The sequence below is a fragment of the Syngnathus scovelli genome, chromosome 5 (genome assembly GCF_024217435.2).
Source record: "Syngnathus scovelli strain Florida chromosome 5, RoL_Ssco_1.2, whole genome shotgun sequence".
In the NCBI taxonomy this organism is placed as follows: domain Eukaryota; kingdom Metazoa; phylum Chordata; class Actinopteri; order Syngnathiformes; family Syngnathidae; genus Syngnathus; species Syngnathus scovelli.
The window spans coordinates 19094407-19117559 of record NC_090851.1 but is presented as its reverse complement, the minus strand read 5'-3'; the positions used below and the strand labels follow the sequence as shown (position 1 = coordinate 19117559).

General features: G+C 45.6%; 1 protein-coding gene across 11 annotated transcripts in view; it reads right to left on the bottom strand.

Annotated features, from left to right (window-relative positions):
* The window catches only part of tmem176 (transmembrane protein 176), a 276282-nt gene that overhangs the window by 109493 nt on the left and 143636 nt on the right, over positions 1-23153 (bottom strand). For 9 of the 11 annotated variants that reach the window (XR_011086845.1, XR_011086846.1, XM_068650701.1 and 6 more), the window contains one exon: positions 19352-19411. The exons of 1 other annotated variant lie outside the window; for it this stretch is intronic. Coding sequence is in view for 8 of the 10 variants with exons in the window: in XM_068650701.1 (XP_068506802.1) it covers positions 19352-19411 (60 nt within the window). In the remaining 2 variants the exon portion in view is untranslated. Of the gene's footprint in view, positions 1-316; positions 7167-19351; positions 19412-23153 lie in introns of those variants that run through there. One more of the 11 variants, XM_068650697.1, reaches the window with a different exon arrangement.

Genomic DNA, 23153 nt, shown 5'->3' with positions numbered 1-23153 from the left:
ATTTGGCAGTCAGGAGGAAGCTAGGTTGCTCAATGTACCTACTCAATACAATAGTAAGGTTTTTTTATACCACAGTGGAGGTTGGATGGTCAGAAAGTTAGGTACGTTCAATTTTTGACATTCACACAATCATGCATAGGAGTCACAAGGCGACAGTTAACAAGACAATGACTGCAATAGGGGCCACCTACGACTGCACCGACATGAAAAAGTAGAAGTGAGAGAGCAGAGTATGGGATTATATGCTAAAACGTCTGCTATACAGTTACCAATAGGAGATTCTATCAAGAGAAGCTACATGAGAGATGGATTAGAATCTCTTTGTCTGCGTGGGTGCGTGTGTGTGTGTGTGTGTGTGTGTGTGTGTGTGTGTGTGTGTGTGTGTGTGTGTGTGTGTGTGTGTGTGTGTGTGTGTGTGTGTGTGTGTGTGTGTGTGTGTGTTCACACCCTGTGTGGGTGCGAGCATGTGAGGAGAAAGAAGGCATGGGTAAGACAATCTCTTTTAAACCAGGAGGCAATAAATGGGAACGCCCCTGTCATAAATAGTTTTTGGTTAAAGGGAATCATTAGGAAGTGTTCAAACTCTTCCCGCAAACATTCCTATTTGCCAGTTAAATGGGCACTACAATTGACTACGAGAGTTGCAAACAACAGATGAAGAGCAGTCCTTGGCAGATTATATGATCAGGACGCTCAAACTGTGTCAAAGACAAATTTACTGCCGCTTGATCTTTCCTCCTCACAGGTCGACAACCCCATCAATCCAGGAGACTGGGTCTACACCAAGGTCATCAAAAGAAGGAACTGGGCCAGCCACGACGGGAGGGACCATTCCAAGTCTTGCTGACTACACATGTTGCATCCAAGGTTGCAGGACCCACAAATGCATTAACGACGACTGCTCTCCAGGAGGAAACTGGATGGGAGCTTTGGACATCACCGCTGTGTGCCAGGAGGAGAGAGCCGTTTTCAAGGTGTAAGGGCTCTACTACCGACATGGCTGCACCATCGGACGGGACCTACTTCATCCAGAGTTTCAGAAGCACTGCCTCACCTGCATCCTATGGGTGCACGTGCCTGTTCAGTACGGATCATGGTTTTGTGGTCACGAGAGTTGTCCGATGCTGCCTGCCAACTGGAGACGAGTGTGTGCGCCAGTGTGTGTGACAGACCTCACCTACAGACTAGAACATCAGCAGCTGACGAAAACGCGAGCACATATACAACTTCTTAGACGTGACAGATGTGAGATGAGATGTGGATTGCGTAGATGCTGTTCTGTTGAGCATGTATTACGGAAACTTGTTGATTTGACCATCGAAAATGCTTCACAAGTGATGGATACAATGATGTACTGTTTCTGTGTTTTTATTTTTATTTTTTATTGATAGCATTCTGGTCGCCTGTGGCAACGGGGCCGTGTAAGAATTTTCCTGCTAATAACATCTGGCCAGCAGGTTTTTCGCTTACACAATAAGTTTGAGGTAATGCCTCATCTTCACTGGAAAGTGTTGGTATCATTGTTTGTTGTTTTTATTTTTACCATTCTACTTTCTTCATTATACGTATATATGTTTTTTTTTCTTGCTTGTCTTTGTTGTTTGGGGTGGCATAATCATATGATAAATCAGGAGGGAGATGTTAGGGTTTTCAGGTTAGTTTGATCCTATGATTATGTTGGAATGTAACCTGTAATAATTAAACTCGCTTGTCCTGTCTTAACAAAAGTAGTAGAACAAAGTGCTAAGATCTTTTGAACTGATTGACTAGCTGCAGAGGAAGCAATCAAAGTTGTTTTGTTCACACAACATCGTGAAGGACCCCCTGCTGTGCTTTGATCAGCCAGGGGCTTCGGCCATTTGTCTACTCTGACCCCCACTCTCACCCCCACTCTGTTCCTCCTAATAAATATGCCCTTGCAGGAAGGAGATTTTTCAGACTTCATTCGATAATCGCTGTTCAGACAGCGACGAATGGACTCTCCACCTGCAGGTGTCTAAAAGAACTTGCTTGTCTCCTGTTTGGTTCTTGCAAAATAAGTTGGAGTGAGCAAATCTCTAACAGGTACCGTGGGTGGAAGACTGCAATCCCACGGTTGAGCTTGACCTAGAGGTCACCAGCTTGTCAAAATACGTTTTGAAGATGCTTGAGTATTTTAACTTGCTAACTAAGAGAATGCACGATCATAGTTATGATTATGTGTTAAATTGACTATTGTGAAAGTATGTGTTATTATTGTCACGATGTTTGATCAGTATCAAACATGTATGTAATATTGATGTTCCATTTACACATGAATATATGAATGTGAGCGAAGAGAAAGAGGCGGAAAGGGTTAATGGTGATACTAAGTGGTGGAAGACTGAGGTCCCACATATGAGCGTGGCCTCGGTCACGTTCATCCAGTTGAAGCCTAAACAAAATGCTGTTTGACGGAACACAAGTCGGAGAAAAAACATTTGCAAATGTCACGTTGATGGACAGTTGACAAGATTTGGGAGTGGGAAAGAGTATGAAGCATCCCTGAGAAAATTGTTACTTCCGTGAGAACATGGTCACCTCATCTGGTTGAATCCGGTTGAGATGCAGGTGCAGTCTATTCTGGAAGCATTTGGGTCATCTGAGGCCAATGTATGACGTCATGGTACGTGACCAAGCAGGCATAGTACCCACAAACTGGACTGGTATAAAAGGTTCATTCGGACAGAGAGCATCGCTCTCTCTCGCCCGGTGGGCTCTCCCCGTCAAGGGTATGCCCCTGCGGCTACTGCCGTGGGTCGAGAACGCCGATTAGACAAAGATAGATTTCATTCTTTATGAGATTAACCCTAGGTCCGTTAAAATGAATTTATACTATCTTCAAATTGGACTTAGTCAAATTTTAAGCTCAAAGACAGGCTAAGAGATGCAGACCTCGGTGCAGGAGACACGAGCCATTTTTACGGCGTTGTCATCTCCATTCTTTAGACCAGCCTGTTCTTTTAAACATAATTCGGATTTTGGAACAAGGAGAACTGATCACTCGACTTTTCCACCAAACAGCATTTTAGACCTCTAGCCTCTTACCCTTTTTTACTATATTTTTGAGTTTTCAATCGAGAGAACTTTGAGACTGAATAATTTTTGCTCTACTGAGAATGGTGAGTGGAAATTATTGTTAGTTGTTCGAACAATTGAAACTTGTAACTTTCTTTCTTGCTTATTCATTAAATTTCTACTTTATAATCATTTAATTTCGATTAATGATTATTTTGATCTTTTATGCTTTAAATCTCTTTTGTTTCTCTATCATAGTCATACTTTAAACCGTTCAGTTCTTTTTTAAATGAAAACAGCTTTAATCCTTGACATCAGGGAGTGTCAGAATGTGGTTCGAAACCTTTTAACTTAAGCTCAGCTAGTGTGAGTGTACGCTAGTGAAAATAAACGAGTTCCCGCGGTCTTAATAAAGACAGCTAAACTATTCCGAGCGGATAACAAAAGCAACAATCTTAATAGGAAAGGAGAGCCGCTGAAATGGCCGCAATCGAGGAGATCCTGGGTCTCGACAAAGTAGTTACTCAACCCTCGGGTTTCTTTGATTTCAGCGGGACTGGCGTCCGGAAATGACGGAATTAATCTAACAATAGATTAGTTACCTGAACAGCGGTTAGACTCGGAACGAATCTTCTTTCCGTACCGGCTTAAACCAATTCTCATCTCCCCTACAGACTGCGTTACTGCAGAGGGGCTAAAGTACAGAATTTTACCCTTTAAATGGAGTACATCGGCTAAGTGCACGATTGACTTGATTGTATTTAAGTCCAGTTGGCGTGTCACTCCCTTTCGGATCGTTCTGTCAGTCTGACCTCGCTGTTATTCTGTTAAGCCTCAGATAGTATGTTATCCTGTTCTGATAAGCCTCTGTTAGTCTGTCCCCTCCGTTATTCTGTTAAGCGTCTGTTCGCCTGTTCCGTTAAGCCTCTGTTGGTCTGTCTCTGTTAGCCCATCTTGTTTGCCCGTCCCGTTAGTTCTTGTTTGTTCCTGTTAGTCCTACCATGCTCGCCTGCTTGTTTGTTGCCCTCATCCTCTCCTCCACCATCTTTTCCCTCAATAAAGCTTGGTTCAAGCTGCATTTGGTCGCCCTGCTCCATTCCGCACGTGACATGGGCGTGCCGAAGCAAAATTCCAGATCACAATATTCTTTTTTTTTAAACTGTGTCCTTTTAAACAAGTTGAAAGTTGTAAGATCAAACAGTTAGTTAAAACATATTTTAACAACAAAAATACATTTGGTTAGAAAATTGTTTCATCAGCCCCCGACACCACCTTGGCTTTAAAGCTCTAAAGAGCAAACAAGCACCGGCCTTTACTGATCTCAGTCCCATCATGAAAAGTAAATGTGTAAGTAAGTGTACAATACCATGCTTTATTTACCTTCTCCTCATGCCAATGTAACATTATCAATCCAAGGCAGCTTTTAATTCACTTCACTTACTGCTTGATAAAGTTGCTGTTTTTCTAAGGTACGGATCTAAACTGTAGATCTACCACTTTTAATTTGACACTGTTTGCCCTTTTCAGTTGGAATGAGACAATTTTATGCAATTTCATGTATTAATATTAAAGCCAACAGTGCTGCTACTATCTATCTAACAGACGAGTGATTAAGTTGTGCACGCCTATGCGTGTGCACATGAGTATAGTGTGTGTACATGACAAACAGACAAACGTATACCCTCTACCCTTACAGATATTATTGGCTTCTGGATTGTCACGTAGAGTGCACCACAGCAATGCCGGAGAAACGACGTAAATTCTACATTCTTTTTTAGTAATGCCATGTCAACGCCAAGTTGATTTAGCTATATGTTTTAACAGCTGGGTAGCACGTCCGCCTCACAGTTAGGAGGGTGCCGGTTCGATTCCACCTCCGACCCTCCCTGTGCGGAGTTTGCATGTTCTCCCCGTGCCCGCGTGGGTTTTCTCCGGGCACTCTGGTTTCCTCCCACATTCCAAAAACATGCTTGGTAGGACAATTGAGCACTCTAAATTGCCCCTAGGTGTGGGTGCGAGTGCGGTTGGTTGTTCAACTCTGTGTGCCCTGCGATCAGCTGGCAACCGGTTCAGGGTGTCCCCCGCCTACTGCCCGATGACTGCTGGGATAGGCTCCAGCACACCCGCGACCCCTGTGGGGACAAGTGGTATAGAAAATGGGTGGATGGATGTTTTAAAAGTTTGATCTGAATCCAACAATTGCAGTCAATTTCGAGAGAGTTGGAGTCACAATCCCAAAGGCACAACGAGCATCGTCCTCAGCAACAGGCGACACTTGCACCGACCATAATATTTGTATATCACAGCTACAATATTTTCTGCACTATTAGGCGCACTAGATTATAAGGTGCACCTTCATTGTTTTATTTTATTTTAGAAATGATGTCATATATAGGGCGCACCGGATTAAAAGGCACATCGAATCAAGATACTCCATCAAACTGGGGTTGACTAGGGTTGTGTTCTGCATCCACTAGATGGAGCTGTGCTATAGGGAATGTCAACCCAGTCAATGAGGTAAAGTCCAACTCCCTTTCCATATGAAAGTGATACGGTTTGGCTTCTTACTTGGTCCAGCAACCCCACTCATTTTTGATGCTCAAACTTTCTTTAGTTTAAAAGAAAAAAACAAGTGCGTGCGTTGATGCGTTATGCGTTGATTAGCTTGTTAGCTCGTTAAACACACCTGATTCAAATGATCAGTTCATCCTCACATTCTGCAGGAGCCTGATAATTGAATCAGGTGTGTTTAACGAGGGAAACTTGGAAAACATGTAGGAATGCGGTCCCCGAGGGCTGGAGTTTGACACCTGTGATCCACGTTGATCCACATCTTTGATATTGAAGTGACGTTGAAAAGTTTGTTTAATGTCTAAAGATAATCTTGTATTTTTCAAAGTTGGTATTTAACTCCTGATAAAATTGATCTTCCAAGTCGTATCCAAATTTGTCTCAATTTGCGTATTTCTCCAGGGCATCCATCGTTTTGATCAGCACTGGTTTGGTGTTTTCTGGGGATGATCCATTCAGGTTTATTTCAATTTTACAATTATTAAATTATTGATTAATTTTAAATTACTAAAGTATTATCAATTATTAAATATTCTTATATCCACCATTTCCAGAAAAGATTTGCGATATACTGTGTATGTTGTCACAGCCTTCTGGCATATAAATCTTCCTGTTTGAATGTTCCTCGTGGAAGCACGGGCTGGATCTTAAGCTGCAGTTGTCATGGATCGGGCGACCAAATGCAGCTTGGACCAGGGTTTATTGAAGGGAAAAGGTAGTTGGAAGGGAGGATAAGGTGAACAAGCTAACAGAACCGGCAAACTAACATAGCTTAACGGCCTAACAAATATCAACGGGACTGACCGACAGGGCTGGCAAACAAAAACAGAACTGACAGAGATGTGAGACAAGAAATAATCCGATAGGGAGTGAGGGGCAGACAGGACTTAAATACACGACAGGTGACGAGAGGCAGGTGAGGGTGATTACACTGATCGTGGTGTGACACAGGAGGGGAGGGGTGACGCAAACAGAAATCATGGCAACATGCACATAATAAAACAACCGGGGACGAGACGTGACAGCAGTAGGCGTCAATGGTTCCAAGTCATTAAGGTCATTGGAAACGGTTGTCAAAGGACGGCTGTTTATGATAGATTCAACCTCACACATCACTGTCACTAGACCTTCATCATCTAAGGACTGCTGGTGTGTAGTGGAGGGTAAAATCCATGGTGTGCACCAGCTGGAGGGTTGAACGTCCACTTGACATCTTTCTGGATGAGACTATACTCAATTAGATCCATGTTTCAATGTTTCAGGGCGTCCCGTAGCTCCTTTTCAGCAGAAATCAAATTAGTTCCATTGTCTGACCTTAATTCTTTTACTTGGCCTCTTCTGGCTATGAAGCGCCTGAACGCATTCACGCAGATGTTTGTATCCATTGAGTGCGCAACTTCTGGGCAAGTAAATAGCATTTCGCCACGCCACACCCTCTTCTCATCTCTATTGGTCCAAAGAAATCCACTCCAACATGTGAGAATGGAGGAAGGTCAGGAGTAAGACAATCAATTGGCAGATCGACCATCTTTTGTTCGCCTGCATGACCATAGCTCCACCTGCAGAGGACACAATTGTTCACAATTTCCCTTGCATGAAAATTTACACAAAGAATCCTTCCTCACGTGTTCAGTCCATCTGACCTGTGCTTTCTGTAAGAGGGTGTAGACACTGGGCATGCCGGCTTGCTCAAGTCAAAAGCCAAAGTCAAAGTCAAAGTCTGCTTTATCGTCAATTTCTTCACATGTCAAGACACACGAAGAGATCGAAATTACGTTTCCCACTATCCCACGGTGACAAGACATATTACACAATATACATACAAGTAAACAGCACAAAAAGTAAAAACAAGAAGGCACAAACAATGAAAAAATAAGAGCGATGAATAAAGAATAAATAAACAAATAAATAAATAAATAAATAAATAAATAAATAAATACATACATACATACATAAATACATAAATAAGAGGAGCAAAAATGGAGCAAGTGTGCATACAGCAGACAGTCAGAATATAGTGCAAAAGTACAGGACGTTATGCAGTCGAGGGTGGAGGGGGGAGCGAGTTCAGGATCCTAACAGCCTGGAGTATGAAGCTGTTGGTTAGTCTGGTGGTGTGGGAGGGCAGGTTTCTGTACCTTTTTCCAGAGGGCAGAAGATCAAACAAAGAGTGAGCGGGGTGACTCACATCACACACAATCGTGGTCGCCTTGCGGGTGAGATGGGAGGTGTAAATGTTCTTCAGGGAGGGGAGTGAAGCACCAATAATCTTACCAGCTGTGTTCACTATATGCTGCAGGGCCTTCATGTTGTATTCAGTGCAGCTACCACCCCACACAGCGATACAACTGGAGAGGACGCTCTCAATGGTGCCACGGTAGAATGTGGTCATGATGGCCAGAGGAGCACTTGCTCGCCTGAGTTTCCGCAGGAAGTATAGGCGGCGCTGAGCTTTCTTCGCCAGTGATGCAGTGTTGTTGGTCCAGGAGAGGTCCTCACTGATGTGCACCCCCAGGATCTCCGTGTCAGGGATTTTGTCCTGCCATTTCCGATTCATCTCCGTCATCCCGTACCTTCACCATCATGCCATCATGGAACAGGAGGACAAGCATGATGAACTTGCTGGGGCAGCCAAACTTTTCCATGATCTTCCATAAGCCGTCCCTGCTGACCGTGACGAAAGCCTTTGTCAAGTCGACAAACGTCATGTAGGGGCTGCAGTGTTGCTCTTGGCAATACTCCTGGAGTTGCCGCATGCTCCCAAGACCGAAGCCACACTGGCCTCCTGGGAGATGTCCTTGTTCTAGGTGTTGCAGGAGACGGTTGAGCAGTACTCGAGCCAAGAGCTTCCCGGCTACGGACAGGAGATGCCTCTGTGGTTGTCGAAAGACTGGCAATTTCCCTTCCTCTTGTAGATGTGGATGACACTGGCATCCTTGAACTGGACCGGAAGAGCAGAGTCAATGTCTGTATCATAGCAGGGCTTCCTGCCTAGTACACTTCAGCAGGGACAACGTGCGCGCTTGATGCTTTGTCACAGGAGAGTTGCTTGACAGCCTTTCTGACTTCTTCTTCAGTGGGGAGGTTGTCCAGTTCAGGTTTGTGTTGTACTTGAGGCAGGCAGCCGGTGGCTTCGTCGTTGGCTCAGGCTGGGCGGTTGAGGACGCTGTTGAAGTGTTCAGCCCATCTCTCCTGTATCTGCTTCTCCTCAATCAGAAGCTGAGTCCCATCTGCATTGAGGAGGGGCGAGGATCCATAGGACCGAGGTCTGTACACCACCTTCAGCACGTTGTGAAAACGCTTGGAGTAGTGGCTGTCAGCGAAGCCCCGGATTTTATCTGCCTTGTTGCTGAACGAGTTGTCCTGCATCTCTCTTAGCTTCTTGTGGATGTCCCTTTTTCCATTAGTGAAGGCATCCTTCTTGGGTCATGAAGATGAGTCATGAGGATGGGTCATGAGGATGGGTCATTCTGATGCACTCGAAGGAGTTGTTGTTTCTCTCTGAGTATCACCTGTATCCCTTCCTCATTTTCGTCAAACCAGTCATGGTTACGCCGGGTAGCTTGTCCATTGTGTTCAGAGGCAGTTGACTATATGACGTCTCTGAGGGTTGGCCACTGCTCCTCTATGCTGGCCCCATCATTGTGCATCGTATCAGTCAGTTTACTCTCGAACTTTGCTGCTCTTCAACTTGGAGACGTTCAGTCTCTTTGCAGTCTTTTGGTCTTGGGGTCTTCTCACAAGCAGGATACGGAGTTTGAGTTTAGACACGAGTCCATGGTCAGTCCAGCAGTCAGCACCACACATAGCCTTGGTAACTCTGACGTCCTTCCTGCCTATCCCTCTTTCTAGTGATGACGTAATCTATGAGATGCCAATGCTTATGGTTATGGTGCATCCATGACGTATTGTTGCTGGTCAGTAGGCGGAATATGGTTAGTAATGACAAAGTCATGTGCAGCGTGTCAGGGTTTTCCAGATTATCTTTATCGTATGATTATGTTGGAATGCAACCTGTAATAAATAACCTAGCTTGTCCCATCCTACACAAAGTCGTAAAACACCCCTTGCTATGTTTTGACTAGAGGTCAAGGGCTTTCTCTATTCAGTCCACTCTTACCCCCACTCTGTTTCTCTTAATAAATATGCTCTTGCAGGAGGGAGAGTCAGACTTCATTCAATCCTCGCTGTACGCACAGTGACAAATGGACTCTCCACCTGCAGGTGTCTAAAAGGACTTACTTGTCTCCCGTGTGGTTCTTGCAAAATAAGATGGAGTGAGCACAACTCTAACATTTTGGTGCCAAAACCCGGGATCCCTCATACCCGCTATTTGGCTGACGAAGAAGGACGTGCTGCATTGTCGACAAGCCAGCGTCCATTAGGAGGACCTGGAAAAGAAAGTCCTGGGAAGAGAATTCTTCGCTGGGCCAGCAACTTAGGTCTGCCTTCGTCTGACAGAGGTGGATTGACGGGATCCGGCAGTGCAACGAACCAGGGGACAAGTAAGTTAAAGGCCTGAAGCTATGAGATACGGTTTTGGTTTGTCCGAGCTATGAGATACGGTTTCGGTTTGTCCGAGCTATGAGATACGGTTTCGGTTTGCCCGAGCTATGAGATACGGTTTCGGTATGTCCGAGCTATAATAGGCCTAAAAAGCGCTGAAGTTGTGTGATTGTGTTGTTGTGAAACGCGTAAAACGTAGAGGTGCACGAGATACCTCGACGACACATTATCAGTAGGGTAAAACTAACCTGTCTCACGACGGTCTAATCCCAGCTCACGTTCCCTATTAGTGGGTGAACAATCCAACGCTTGGTGAATTCTGCTTCACAATGATAGGAAGAGCCGACATCGAAAGATCAAAAAGCGACGTCGCTATGAAGTCCCAGTGGAAGAAACAGGCTAAGAAAGGCAGAGCTTCTTTTCCGTTCATCGAAGTGCGTGGACTCTTCTTTGTCTGTTTTTCCGAGCTGAGGGATCTGGCTTGGGTTAGAGTCCCAGTGGAAGGAACGTGCTAAGAAAAAACAGAGCTTCTTTTTCTTAATTGAAGAAGGGCGTAGATTCTTTCTTTTGTCCGTTTTTCCAGCTGTTTGGGAGGGTTTTACACCCATCCCTGGATAGGCCTAAAAAGCGCTGGAGTTTGTGTGATTGAGTGTGTGACTGGTAGGATAAATTGACTAAATAGCAGTTCTAGCATTGATCCACGGCAATAAAACAGGCTAGTAATTTGTTGAAAGGTTAATTTAAACCTGCATTGAGGATCCTCAAAGAAAAAAAAAATTGAAAAAAATTGTAAAACCTTAAACTACTAAAATTAAGATGGAAAATAAGAACGGTAAATCTCTTGCTCTGCTCTTCTTTGAGATGAGAGGTACATGGCAAGTAGATTTCTTAATTGTATGCAATACATGACAAAGTGGAAGAAAAAGTATGGAGTAAAAGAGGAGGAGTTGGAAGTTGAAGTGTGACCAGAAAGTTAAAATTTGCAAATCAAGTGGTAAAGAAATACAACTTGCTTCTAGAAGATAAATAAAAAATAAAAAAAAATTAGAATGTGCTGTCCTCGTGTGCGTGGGAGGGACCAGTCATGATCGACCGCAGGAAATGGCCAACCTGTGATGAATCATTGGTGCTAGGACCTACCTTTCGCACGCGAGAGCTGTGCATGTGTGTGCGTATGTGTTAAAAGGATGAAGATTGGCTAAACTTTTAGTATAAAGAAATTTGCTAGACTGTTGTCTATTCAATTTACACCGCAGAACAGAAACAATTTAGACAGATAAAAATGAGAGGAAAAGAGAGAAATCTGTTTGTGAGCAGAAACTAATCCACACTAGTGCATGTTAGTGTCGAGCCCTCATGAGAAATTCGAAGTAAACAAAACAACAGAACGTGCTTTCAGGAATTGGAAGACGCTAAATTATGAATTTAATATTTTGCAACGCTACATTTAATGGGAATAATTGGTTGGTTGTGTTATAAGATTATACATAATTCTAAATGTAAGCTACATCTGAGAGATTGAGTTCTTCAAATTTAAAAACAAAGAAAAAATTCAGATTAATTTGCCAGTAGTGTTTTTAGTTAAGTTTTTTTTTTTAATTGGTGGATTGTTCTATCAGGAACCTTGAGTTGAAAATGATATATGAATGTTGTGTGGTGAGCTTGGGTGAATTGGGACCAATGTGATAGGAAGACTCCTTTTTGGAGATTGTGTGAGATGCATATGATGAGCATTGATGAATGATTGCCTGAATGAAAGGTTGAATTGTTGAAGTCGTTGGCGACTACTATGGAAAATTAGTCGAGTGACTTTGATGAAAGAGTGATTTTGAGCAAGTTAAATGCTAAAAAGAAAAACATAGTTTTTGTATTGATAATTAACTAGAGAAAAAAAACTGGAGAAACAGTAGCGCATGCAGAAGATGTGTGAACTGGGAAATTGAGAAGTGTTTTGGAAAGAAAGTCAAATTAAATGATGATAGAATCATATGTAGTAAAGAACACCCAAAACGTTTGTCAAGGTGTGAGGCATGGGCATTGCCAAGCCTCAGAAGGAGGGAGTGAGTACGACAGATAGTGAAAGATAGTAATAATACAACACTTTATAACATTAATTTTCGAATACATTTGGTGTTATACTGTAAATGTTTTGTTCTGGTATCATGCAATGTTTATCTCACTAGTAAGCCTAAGTGTGACCGGGTCATGTTTTGGGTCAGGTTCGTGCGGGATTGTTTGGGCCTTGGTCCATGAACGTAGACTAATTGGCACGAGACACATCTGGTTTCCATTAACAACTGACAAGATATGCACCGTGTAGAGTTGGGGAGGCTGACTGTGGGGTCATAGATCGTCCAGCAGCCCCGTGTGCGCCCACCCAAGTGAGAAAAGGAGTGCTGAGTCATAAATAATGAGGAGATTTTGGGAGTAATCTGTTGGTCCTTTCTTTAAGACCCTTTAAATGGTTTTCTGGTGTGGGTAGGTTAGCAACACAAGAGATTTAGAGGTTCAAAAGAAAGACAGTTAGAAGAAAACAACATTTTTGATTTGGACAATTGCAGACTAACAGGAACATGAGAAAGATAAGAACTAAGAAGTAGAATCCAATTTGATTGGAGGGACTGAGAATTCACAGCACCATATTCTAAGTCACATTTTTGAGCAAGCATGACACAGTTAATAACATTTAAGAGGTCAAGACATATATGTCAGGGCTAGATGTGGAACGCAGACCTCGATGAGTTAATTTTCAATAATGATACTGTAGACAACGTACTGTCCCATTAAATTGGAACTATAGATAAAATGTAGCTCGAAAATAGGATGAGTTGTAGGACTTACAATATAGAAATGAGATCGCTGTTATTAGGAGAATTTGAAGTTTGGTAAACAAACGTTACTAGCAAATTGATGGCAGCAGCTACATTTGGAGATAGTCTTACAAGTTTGATGTCCCAGCCTGTCATTCTCAGTGTCAGGGTCCGTGAAACTCAATCCGAGACTTCGCCTGCAGCCGTGAACAACTACGAAATGGTGCCTGGCTCTGAAGCACCTTTGACCTTTGGTGAAGGACAAGAAAAGACTACTGTTGTGCTTGGAGAGGGGCAAGTACACTCCGGAGGACAGACAACATCCTCGAGGACGAGAAAAGACAGTGAGAAGCGGAGGGACTCACATTGATGAAAATTGACTCATTTGAACGATGGACTCATTCAAGAGTGATGGATGGGGTCGCTCTGAAGCAACAACAAAAGAACACCAACTTGAGAGGGTGAAGTGCGGCAAAAAGATATGGACTTGGAGTGTCCGACGACACACCAAACTTGGTGGAGCTTGGTTCAAAGTGGAAGGGAGGTTCATTGTGCACTGAGTTTGACAGAACTGAGGAGATTTGATAAAAAAAAAGAAAGAAAAATACTTAGGGCTACAGAAAAAAGCATAAAAATAAGAGATTGAACGGATTTGGATAAAACAAATAGGCTAAAACGGTAGGAAACAAGAGCAAGATCTGAGATTTTGGCTCGTCAAGCTTAAGAAGTAGAGGTCGAGTTATATACATTTTAGAACAGGACAGTTGGACTAAAGTGAATTCAGTCAGGAGGAAGCTAGGTTGCTCAATGTATCTACTCAATACAATAGTAAGGTTTTTTTGTACCACAGTGGAGGTTGGATGGTCAGAATGTTAGGTACGTTCAATTTTTGACTTTCACCGAATCATACATAGGAGTCGCACAAGGCGACAGTTAACAAGACAATGACTGCAATAGGGACCACCTACGACTGCACCGACATGAAAAAGTAGAAGCGAGAGAGCAGAGTCTAAAACGTCTGATATAGTTACCAATAAAGTTGTGACAGTCTGTTGTCGTTCGTCTGAACTTTGTATGCCCTTTTGTGAATGTGTGCGTGAAGATGTGTGTGTGTATGTGTGTGTGTGTGTGTGTGTGTGTGTATGTGTGTGTGTGTGTGCACACCCTGTGTGGGTGCGGGCGTGTGAGGAGAAAGAAGGCATGGATAAGACAATCCCATTTCTGCCCATAGTCTATATATAGATGCTCCAATTTCCGTAACATCTGTCGTCCTCAAATGACGACCAGCATTCGTGCCAGTTGTATACAGTTATAACCAGTCTTTGACCTGTCGAAACCGGAATCGCCGCCATCTGCCCAGTGTATGAGTCAGTCGTGCTAGGTGAATGAAGCCGGACGGTTGCGATTCACGATGGAACATGATCAAAGGTGAGCTCCGGGATATTATGATAAACCCGAGATAGAGGGGTGAAACTTTTAGGGAACAATTATCATATAATGGTTATTGACTGATATGATTGCAGTGATGATTCGACCTGACGTATTTCCTCCATGTATTATTTTATGCAAAACATCTATATATAGACTATGGGCGTCTATCAAAGTCAAAGTCAAAGTCAAAGTCAGCTTTATTGTCAATTTCTCCACATGCCAAAGACACACAAAGAAACCGAAATTTCGTTCCCCCCTATCCCACGGTGACAAGACATGGCTCACAACAGACAAACAAGTAAACAAGTACAACAAAAGTGTGCTGAATAAATAATGAATAAATAACACAACAATAAATAAATAAATAAGAGGAGCAGAAAAAAAAGGAGCAAGTGCGCGTACAGCAGACATTCCCGAAAATAGCGCAACAGTGCCGCACGCTACGCAGAAGGGGGTAGCGAGTTCAGGGCCCTAACAGCCTGGAGAAAGAAGCTGTTCGCGAGTCTGGTGGTGCGGGAGCGCAGGCTCCTGTACCTCTTCCCAGAGGGCAGAAGGTCAAACAAAGAGTGAGCCGGGTGACTCACATCTCTGGCAATCGAGGTTGCCTTGCGGGCGAGATGGGAGGTGTAAATGTCCTTCAGGGAGGGGAGCGAAGCACCAATAATCTTACCAGCCGTATTCACTATGCGCTGCAGGGCCTTCAAGTTCTGTTCAGTGCAGTTACCACCCCAGACAGCGATGCAACTGGTGAGGACGCTCTCAATGGTGCCACGGTAGAATGTAGACCGGACTGCCTGAGGAGCACATGCACGCCTGAGCTTCCGCAGGAAGTACAGGCGGCGCTGAGCTTTCTTTGCCAGTGACGAGGTGTTTGCGGACCAGGAGAGGTCCTCACTGATGTGCACTTGGTGCAGCTCACCCTCTCCACCACAGCACCGTCAATGATCAGCGGCAGGTGTGTTGTGTGACCCTTCCGGAAGACAACAATGATTTCCTTGGTCTTATTGACGTTCAGCAGGAGGTTGTTGTCCCTGCACCACGTGGTCAGAAGGTCAACTTCCGACCTGTACCGAGTCTCGTCGCCATTCGTGATGAGACCCACCAGAGTCGTGTCGTCAGCAAACTTCACTATGCGGTTGTCGCTGTAGGTCGCAGTGCAGTCATGCGTCAGCAGGGTGAAGAGCAATGGACTGAGCACGCAGCCCTGGGGGGCCCCCGTGCTCAGCGTGATGCTGGCGGAGATTTTGTCGCCAACACGCACCACCTGAGGCCTCTGACAGAGGAAGTCCAGTATCCAGTTGCAGAGGGAGGTACTGAGGCCCAGCTCGTCGAGTTTGCGGATGAGTCGCTGCGGCACAATGGTGTTGAAGGCAGAGCTGAAGTCCACAAACAGCAACCTCACATATGAGTCCTTCTCTCCAGGTGGGTGAGGGCCGAGTGGAGGGCAGAGCAGATGGCATCCTCAGAGGACCGCTTGGCGGCGGTACGCAAACTGGAAAGGGTCAGTGGTGGGGGGGAGAACGGACTTGATGTGCTCCATGACCAGCCGCTCAAAGCACTTCATGATGATGGGCGTCAGTGACACAGGGCGGTAGTCATTGAAGCAGGACGGTGCAGGTTTCTTCGGCACAGGAACGATGGTGGCAGCCTTGAAACACGAGGGGACGATGGCCTGCTGCAGGGAAACGTTAAAGATGTCTGTAAAGACACCCGACAGCTCCCCAGCGCAGTCCTTCAGCGCTCGACCCGGGATGTTGTCAGGGCCCGCCGCCTTACGGGTGTCAATAGCGGCAAGCGCCCTCCTCACACCGTCGGCAGGGAGGCGCAGGGGCTGCTCGTGTGGGGGGGGAGTGGACTTCAGCGGGCAAGTGCTGTTCTGGGCGTCGAAGCGAGCAAAGAAGCGGTTCAGATCGTTCAGCAGACGGACGTCGCCCTCACAGCTCCTCGGCGCGGGCTTGTAGTCCGTGATGGTCTGAATGCCCCGCCAAAGGCTACGTGCGTCCTTGCTGTCCTTGAAGTGGGTGGAGACCTTGCACGAGAACGCCTTCTTCGCTTCTTTGATGCCTCGGGACAGGTCGGCCCTCGCTGTCCTCAAGCCAGCCTCATCCCCCGCTCTGAAAGCCTTGTCCCTGGCCCTCAACAGTCTGAGGACAGCCCCCGTCAGCCACGGCTTCCAGTTCGCGCGAGTGATGACGGATTTCGAGCAAGTCACATCATCGATGCACTTCGTGATGTAAGAGGTAACAGAGTCAGTATACTCCTCTATGTCCGTCCAATCATTGTAGGTGGCTGCCTGCTTAAACAAGTCCCAGTCAGGGGTGTCGAAGCAGTCACGAAGTGCATCGGAGGCACCCTCAGGCCACACTCGAACCTGCCTCCGAACCGGCCTGGATGCCTTTACCAATTGTCTGTATGCAGGCAAAAGCAAAACGGTGAGATGGTCAGAAAGCCCCAGATGGGGAGGGGGGTGGCTTTGAAAGCTCCCTTTTGCGCCGAGTAGACTAGGTCCAGGAAGCTGTCTCCACATGTCGGAAAGGGAACATGCTGGTGAAGCCTCGAGAAAACAGACTTCAGGTTGGCATGATTGAAGTCTCCAGTGAAGATGGTGAAACAGATGGTGCGCTGTTTGCTGTTCACTGACAGCCTGGTACAGTTCACCAAGCGCCGCGATCCTGTCTCCTTCGATGTTGGAAGGCGGGATGTATACCGCGACTAGCAGAATCGCGGTAAATTCCCTCGGCAGATAAAAAGGACGGCACTTAATGATCACAAACTCCACAAACGGCGAGCAGTGCTTACATACCACCACAGAGTCCCGGCACCATTCTTCTCGGATGTAGACGCATATTCCACCTCCACGCGACTTTCCCCCTCGTACAATGGCACGGTCCGCCCGATAGCACGCTAGCCGCTCCAGATGCACTGCAGAGTCCGGAATGTTGTCACTCAACCAGGTCTCGGTGAACACGAGCACACAGCAGTTCCGCACCGTCCGGTTCGTAGACCTCAGCAGGCGAACGTAATCCATTTTGTTGTCCAGCGATCGAACATTCGCCAGAAGAATGGAGGGCACCGCCGGTCGCGCTGGGTTGGCCGCCAGCCTGGCCCGGACGCCTCCGCGCTTGCCCCTCTTCTGCCTCCTCGCACATCGTTTCCGACGGCTCCCAACCGGGGGAGGAATAGCGGGTGAGGTCGGCGACGTTTCAGGACGTAGCAGTCCGAGCGCCTTTAATGTCGACGCTTCAAAGTCCAGAACGCCGCAAAACCCACTTCTGCCGATGTCAAGCAGAACCTGCCTGCTGTACTTGTAGCACGGACGAGACGAACACACAAGACTGTCGGACGAACACTCATTAGACGAACAAATCACCGTACTGACGGGACAGAGAGTGGCCGCTGCGTGTGCACGCGCCGCCATCTTGATTTTGGGTACAAAATCAGTGCTGGATGTTCTCAATGCAGTCGAAGGTGAAGATGAAGACGCAGCTGTGGATGAAATCTTCATTGCTCCCCCCGTCATCAGTGTGGAGTCTGCGCCTGACAAAATTCCCAGACGCCAGACCTCTCGCCGCCCCCACGATTGTCGTCGGAAAGAGCGCAAATCAGAAGCTGGACTTCTTCCTTTCTGATGTATATCCTCATCTTGTTCAAGAGACCAAGGTGACTGACTCCAACTTCCAGCTCACCATCGAAGAATTGAAGCGCGTGTTGGGGATCTTGGTGCTCTCGGGTTACCACTCTCTCTCTAGTCGCCGACACGACTGGAGCACAGATGAAGATCTCCAGTGCGCCCTCGTCGCTGGGGCTATATCACGCAACAGGTTCGAGGAGATCATCCACTACATTCACTGCGCCAACAACGCGCACCTGAACCTCAGCGACTGGATGACAAAGCTGCGTCCCATGATGGACATCCTCAACGCTCGGTTCAGGGAGGCGTATCCAATGGACTGCAATGTTGATCTGGACGAGGCAATGATTGAATATTTTGGAAGACACCAAATCTTGTCTGTCGTGTACGACACGGCAAAGAAGATTGCGCTCACTCGGTGGAAGGATAACGCCGTGGTCACCATCGCCTCCACCCTCGCCGCCGAGCATCCTCTGCAGAAGGCGTCACGCTGGTCAGCGAAGGAGAAGAAGAAGGTGGCAGTGGACCAGCCATTTGTTGTCCAGCTGTTGTCCCACACCCTGGGGATGACGGCCGCCGTTGACTGGAGGCGTTGCACATGCATGCCCATTGAAAATTGCGGAAATGGTCCCTTTCATGTTGCAGACAACAGTTACGTGTAAAACACAACTAACTCTGAACATTCAAATAAGTGTATCACTGTTTCTGTGTTTTTCGTTTTCTTTTTTATTGATAGCATTCTGGTCGCCTACGGCAGAGGGACCGTGTGAGACTTTTCCTGCTAAATAATATCTGGCCAGCAGGTTTTTCGCTTACACAATAAGTTTGATCTGGGGTATTGAGGGAAAACCTCATCTTCACTGGAAATTGTTGCTATCATTGTTTTTATTATTTTTTTTATTTTTACTATTCTTCTTTCTTCGTTATATTTTCTTGCTTGCCTTTGTTGTTTGGGGTGGCATAATCGTATGATAAAACAGGAGGGAGATGTCAGGGTTTTCCAGATTATCTTTATCGTATGATTATGTTGGAATGCAACCTGTAATAAATAACCTAGCTTGTCCCATCCTACACAAAGTCGTAAAACACCCCTTGGTATGTTTTGACTAGAGGTCAAGGGCTTTCTCTATTCAGTCCACTCTTACCCCCACTCTGTTTTTCTGAATAAATATGCTCTTGCAGGAGGGAGAGTCAGACTTCATTCGATCATCGTTGTACGCACAGCGACGAATGGACTCTCCACCTGCAAGTGTCTAAAAGGACTTACTTGTCTCCCGTGTGGTTCTTGCAAAAATAAGTTGGAGTGAGCACAACTCTAACACAGCACATGACTTGAGCAGCAGTAGACCGTTGCTGTTGCATTTACCGATGCCATGCTTCCCAATGATTCCTTTCCAGGTCTGATGGTCCGCGGAAGTTTGGTGAGCTGGCGAACAAAATGGATTTGAAGGCAAATCCCACACCTGCTTCACACCGTTCGGTGCTATTTAAGCCACTCCAGAAGAAGGTATAACCAGAAGGTATAACCACTGTTAGGGTTGATAGATTATTTTGATCGTGTGATTATGTTGGAATGTAGACTATAATGATTAACCAAACTTGTCCTGCTCTAACAACGCAGTAAAATAAAGCAGTTGCATCCTCTGCTTGATTGACCAGCTGCAGAGGAAGCAATCAAAGTTGTTGTTTCCCACAACGTCGTAAAACACCCCCTGCTCTGATTTGACCAGAGGCCGGGGGTTTACCTAACCTGTCCACTCTCACCCCCACCCTGCTTTCGCTCAATAAATACTCTCTTGCAACAGACGAAAGTCAGACGTTTGAACATCCTGTATGCACAGTGCCAAATGTTTTCTCCACTCACAAGTGCTAAAAGGGCATTCTGTCTGCCGTGTGGTTCTTGCAAATAAGTTAGAGTGAGCACATTTACGTGCCGTGACCAGGATCTCAACATACCCACTGCTGACCGACGGAGGACGACGTCCTGCAAACTGTCGACAGGTGAGCGTCCATTAGCAGGACCTGGTAAAGAAGGACCTGGGAAGAAAATTCTTCGCTGGGCCAGCATCTTAGGTCTGCCTTCGTCTGACAACAGTGGATTGACGGGATCCGGCAGTGCGACGAACCAGGGGACAAGTAAGTAAAAGCCCTCATGTTGTGTAATATGAAACACGCAAAAAGTAAAAGTGCATGAGATACGGCTTTGGTTTGTCCCATCAATGAGATGCGGCTTTGGTTTTTCCGAGCCAAGAAACAGCTTGGGTTCAAGACGGAACGGACTAAGAAAAACAGAGCTTCTTTTTCCTAATCGAAGAAGGGCGTATATTCTTTTTTGTCTGTTTTCCAAGCTGTTTGGGAGGGTTTTACACGCATCCTGAATAGGCCTGAAAGAAACAAAAAGTGCTAGAGTTTGTGTGACTGGTAGAATAGATTGACTATAAAGCAGTATTAGCAAAAACCCATAGCAATAACAAAATTTGCTAGACTGTGGTAGTTTCGATTTGCACCGTAAAACAGAAACAATTTTGAAAAATAAAAAAGAGAGGAAAAGAAAGAAATTTGTTTGTGAGGAGAAACGGGTCCACACGAGTGCACATTAGTGTCTCGCCCTGGTGAGAAATTTGAGAGAAAGAGAAAACATGCTTTTGTGGAATTGGATGAAGCAAAATTGAGCATTTAAGAGATGCTAAATTTAAGAGAAATAATTGATTGGTTGTGATATAAAATTATACAAACTTCTATATGTGAGTTAAATCCAAGAGATTGAGTTGGTTAAATTTAAAAACTTTTTTAAAGCATGTCCTGTTTGTGGGAATCATAATCCATACGGAAACCTAAAAGAAGCTCTATATGAGAATCACTCCAACTTCAGAAGGGTTAACACCTTTGGAAAACAAACTGAAAGATGCGTCAAATGCAAATTTACTGCCGCTTGATCTTTCGTCCCAACAGGTCAACAACCCCATCAAGCTAGGAGACTGGGTCGACAAAAAGGTCGTCAAAAGGAAAAACTGGGCAAGCCACGATGTGAGGGACCATTCCAAGTCTTGTTGACTATCCCCACTTTTCAAGATTCAAGATTCAAAAATTTTTATTCGCCATGTTTGAGCGTGCCAAACAAGGAATTTGACTTCGGTACATCACAGTCTCTGTTCAACATTTAGATGACTAACCACACTGCACTGAACGTTGCTGGAAGGCGCAGCTGGATTCACCTCAGCCACTGCAAGTTACAGAGAGTGCTGGAACCCTGTTTTCGGAGTGGTGGGGAAGTTCTGACTACAAAGGGGCTCCATCGTTTAGGGTGGTGTGTCTCAATGTTAGTAAAGAATTCAGCAATCCCCAACTCTGACAGGCAATGGGATGTACCGGTGTCTCTGCCAACCTAGTAGCAAGGGGGACGCCACATGCTAGGTGGATCCTCTGCTGCGTTGTGGTTGTAGCGTGCTGTGATCTATTGACTCATTTGAACAGACCCATTGACAATGGTCACATGAAGAAAACCATGAGGACTGGTCATGGGACCCCAGAAAACCCATACAAAACCAACACTTGGTACCAGCGCGTGAAGTTCCCTGTGAGATCCTACACAGGTGGGGTACTATGTGTGTTCCAAATTCCCCCCTTCCTCTACGCAAGTTCACCTGGAGGCCAACGTGATGGACATTAGTGAAGCGAAATGTATGGTCTCTATGGGAGGAGTTAGATGTCAACACCGTGCTGTCACAGTCAGTGACGCTACCTCTACCGCCCTGGACTCAGAAATAAACCTGTGATCGAACTCTTTTGGATTAATCTCAATGTGACTGTTGAAGGACGAAAGATGCCACAAGTGGCCTACTATACAAAAATGCCACCTGGAATGAACTACACATGTTACATCCAAGGAAATGACACCCACAAATGCATTGGCAAAGTCGTTCATGCGCTATTTCCTTGGATCGGAGTTGGAAAACAGTCACTCTTCATAGAGACACTGAACTATTGTTTTCAAGCTTTTGTGAAACTCTCGCTGATGGACAAAACAGAGAGATTCAGGCTATTGGGTTAATGGTCTCGCAAAACAGGATGGTTCTGGACTTGATGACTGCAGCACAAGGTGGCGTGTGCCACATTATTGGGACTTCCTGTTGCACATACATTCCAGGAGATAATGACACTCACATCAACGACGCCATGAGCTCACTGAAGAATTTACAGCTGGCCAAGTCGGACGACAAGGTCCCACATCAATGGGATTTCTTTTCATGGCTAATCTCTAGCGCCTGGTGGCAACTGCTGTTGAAACTTGTGACTCCTATGCTTGTTGTGCTGGTATTGTTGTGCTTATTTACGACCTGTGTTATCTCATATTTGAAATCTGCTGTGGCAAGGATTTTGTCTTCTACCGTAGCTCAGGTGCAAATACAACATCTCAGACATGTCGAATGTGATGACTTTAATGCGCTGCGGAAGGAAGATTGCGATAATATTGTTTAGCTGAACATGTTTTACAGAAACTTGATGATTTGACCATCGAAAATGCCTTGCAAGTGATGGATACAATGATGTACTGTTTCTCAGTTTTTTATTTTGTGTTTTTCTATCGTCCTTATATTTTCTTGCTTATGTTTGTTGATCGGGGTGACATAATCATATGATAAACAGGAGGGACATGTTAGGGTTGATAGATTATTTTGATCGGATGATTATGTTGGAATGTAGACTATAATGATGACCTAACTGTCATGGCGGCGCACGCAGTTGCAGCGGCTCAGTGCTCTCCCGATCTACGCATTGTTTGTTTTTTGTTAGTGTTTGTACTCACTGTTTGTCGATCATACACCACCTACAACCGGCAGGATCTCCTCAGGATAGGGGTTTGCTGCGAGTTGAGTGTCACAGCGGAATTTCACCGCCCTCAAAACACACCGGAGGATATCATCAGGCGCCCTGGCTCCCCTTGGATCACCATCCCCGCTGAGAGGAAGCGAAGGCGGCGCAGAGAGAGGAGGCAAAACCAAGGCTGCAGGGCCGGTGCGCTAACCAGGCTACGGAAGCGGACGTTCAAACCACCGCTCCATGGCCTGTTTCTCACCAACGCCAGGTAACAAGATGGATGAACTACGTAAGGCTACAGATCTCAGCGAACCGGACCGTGAAGGACTGCTGCATGCTGCTGATCACGG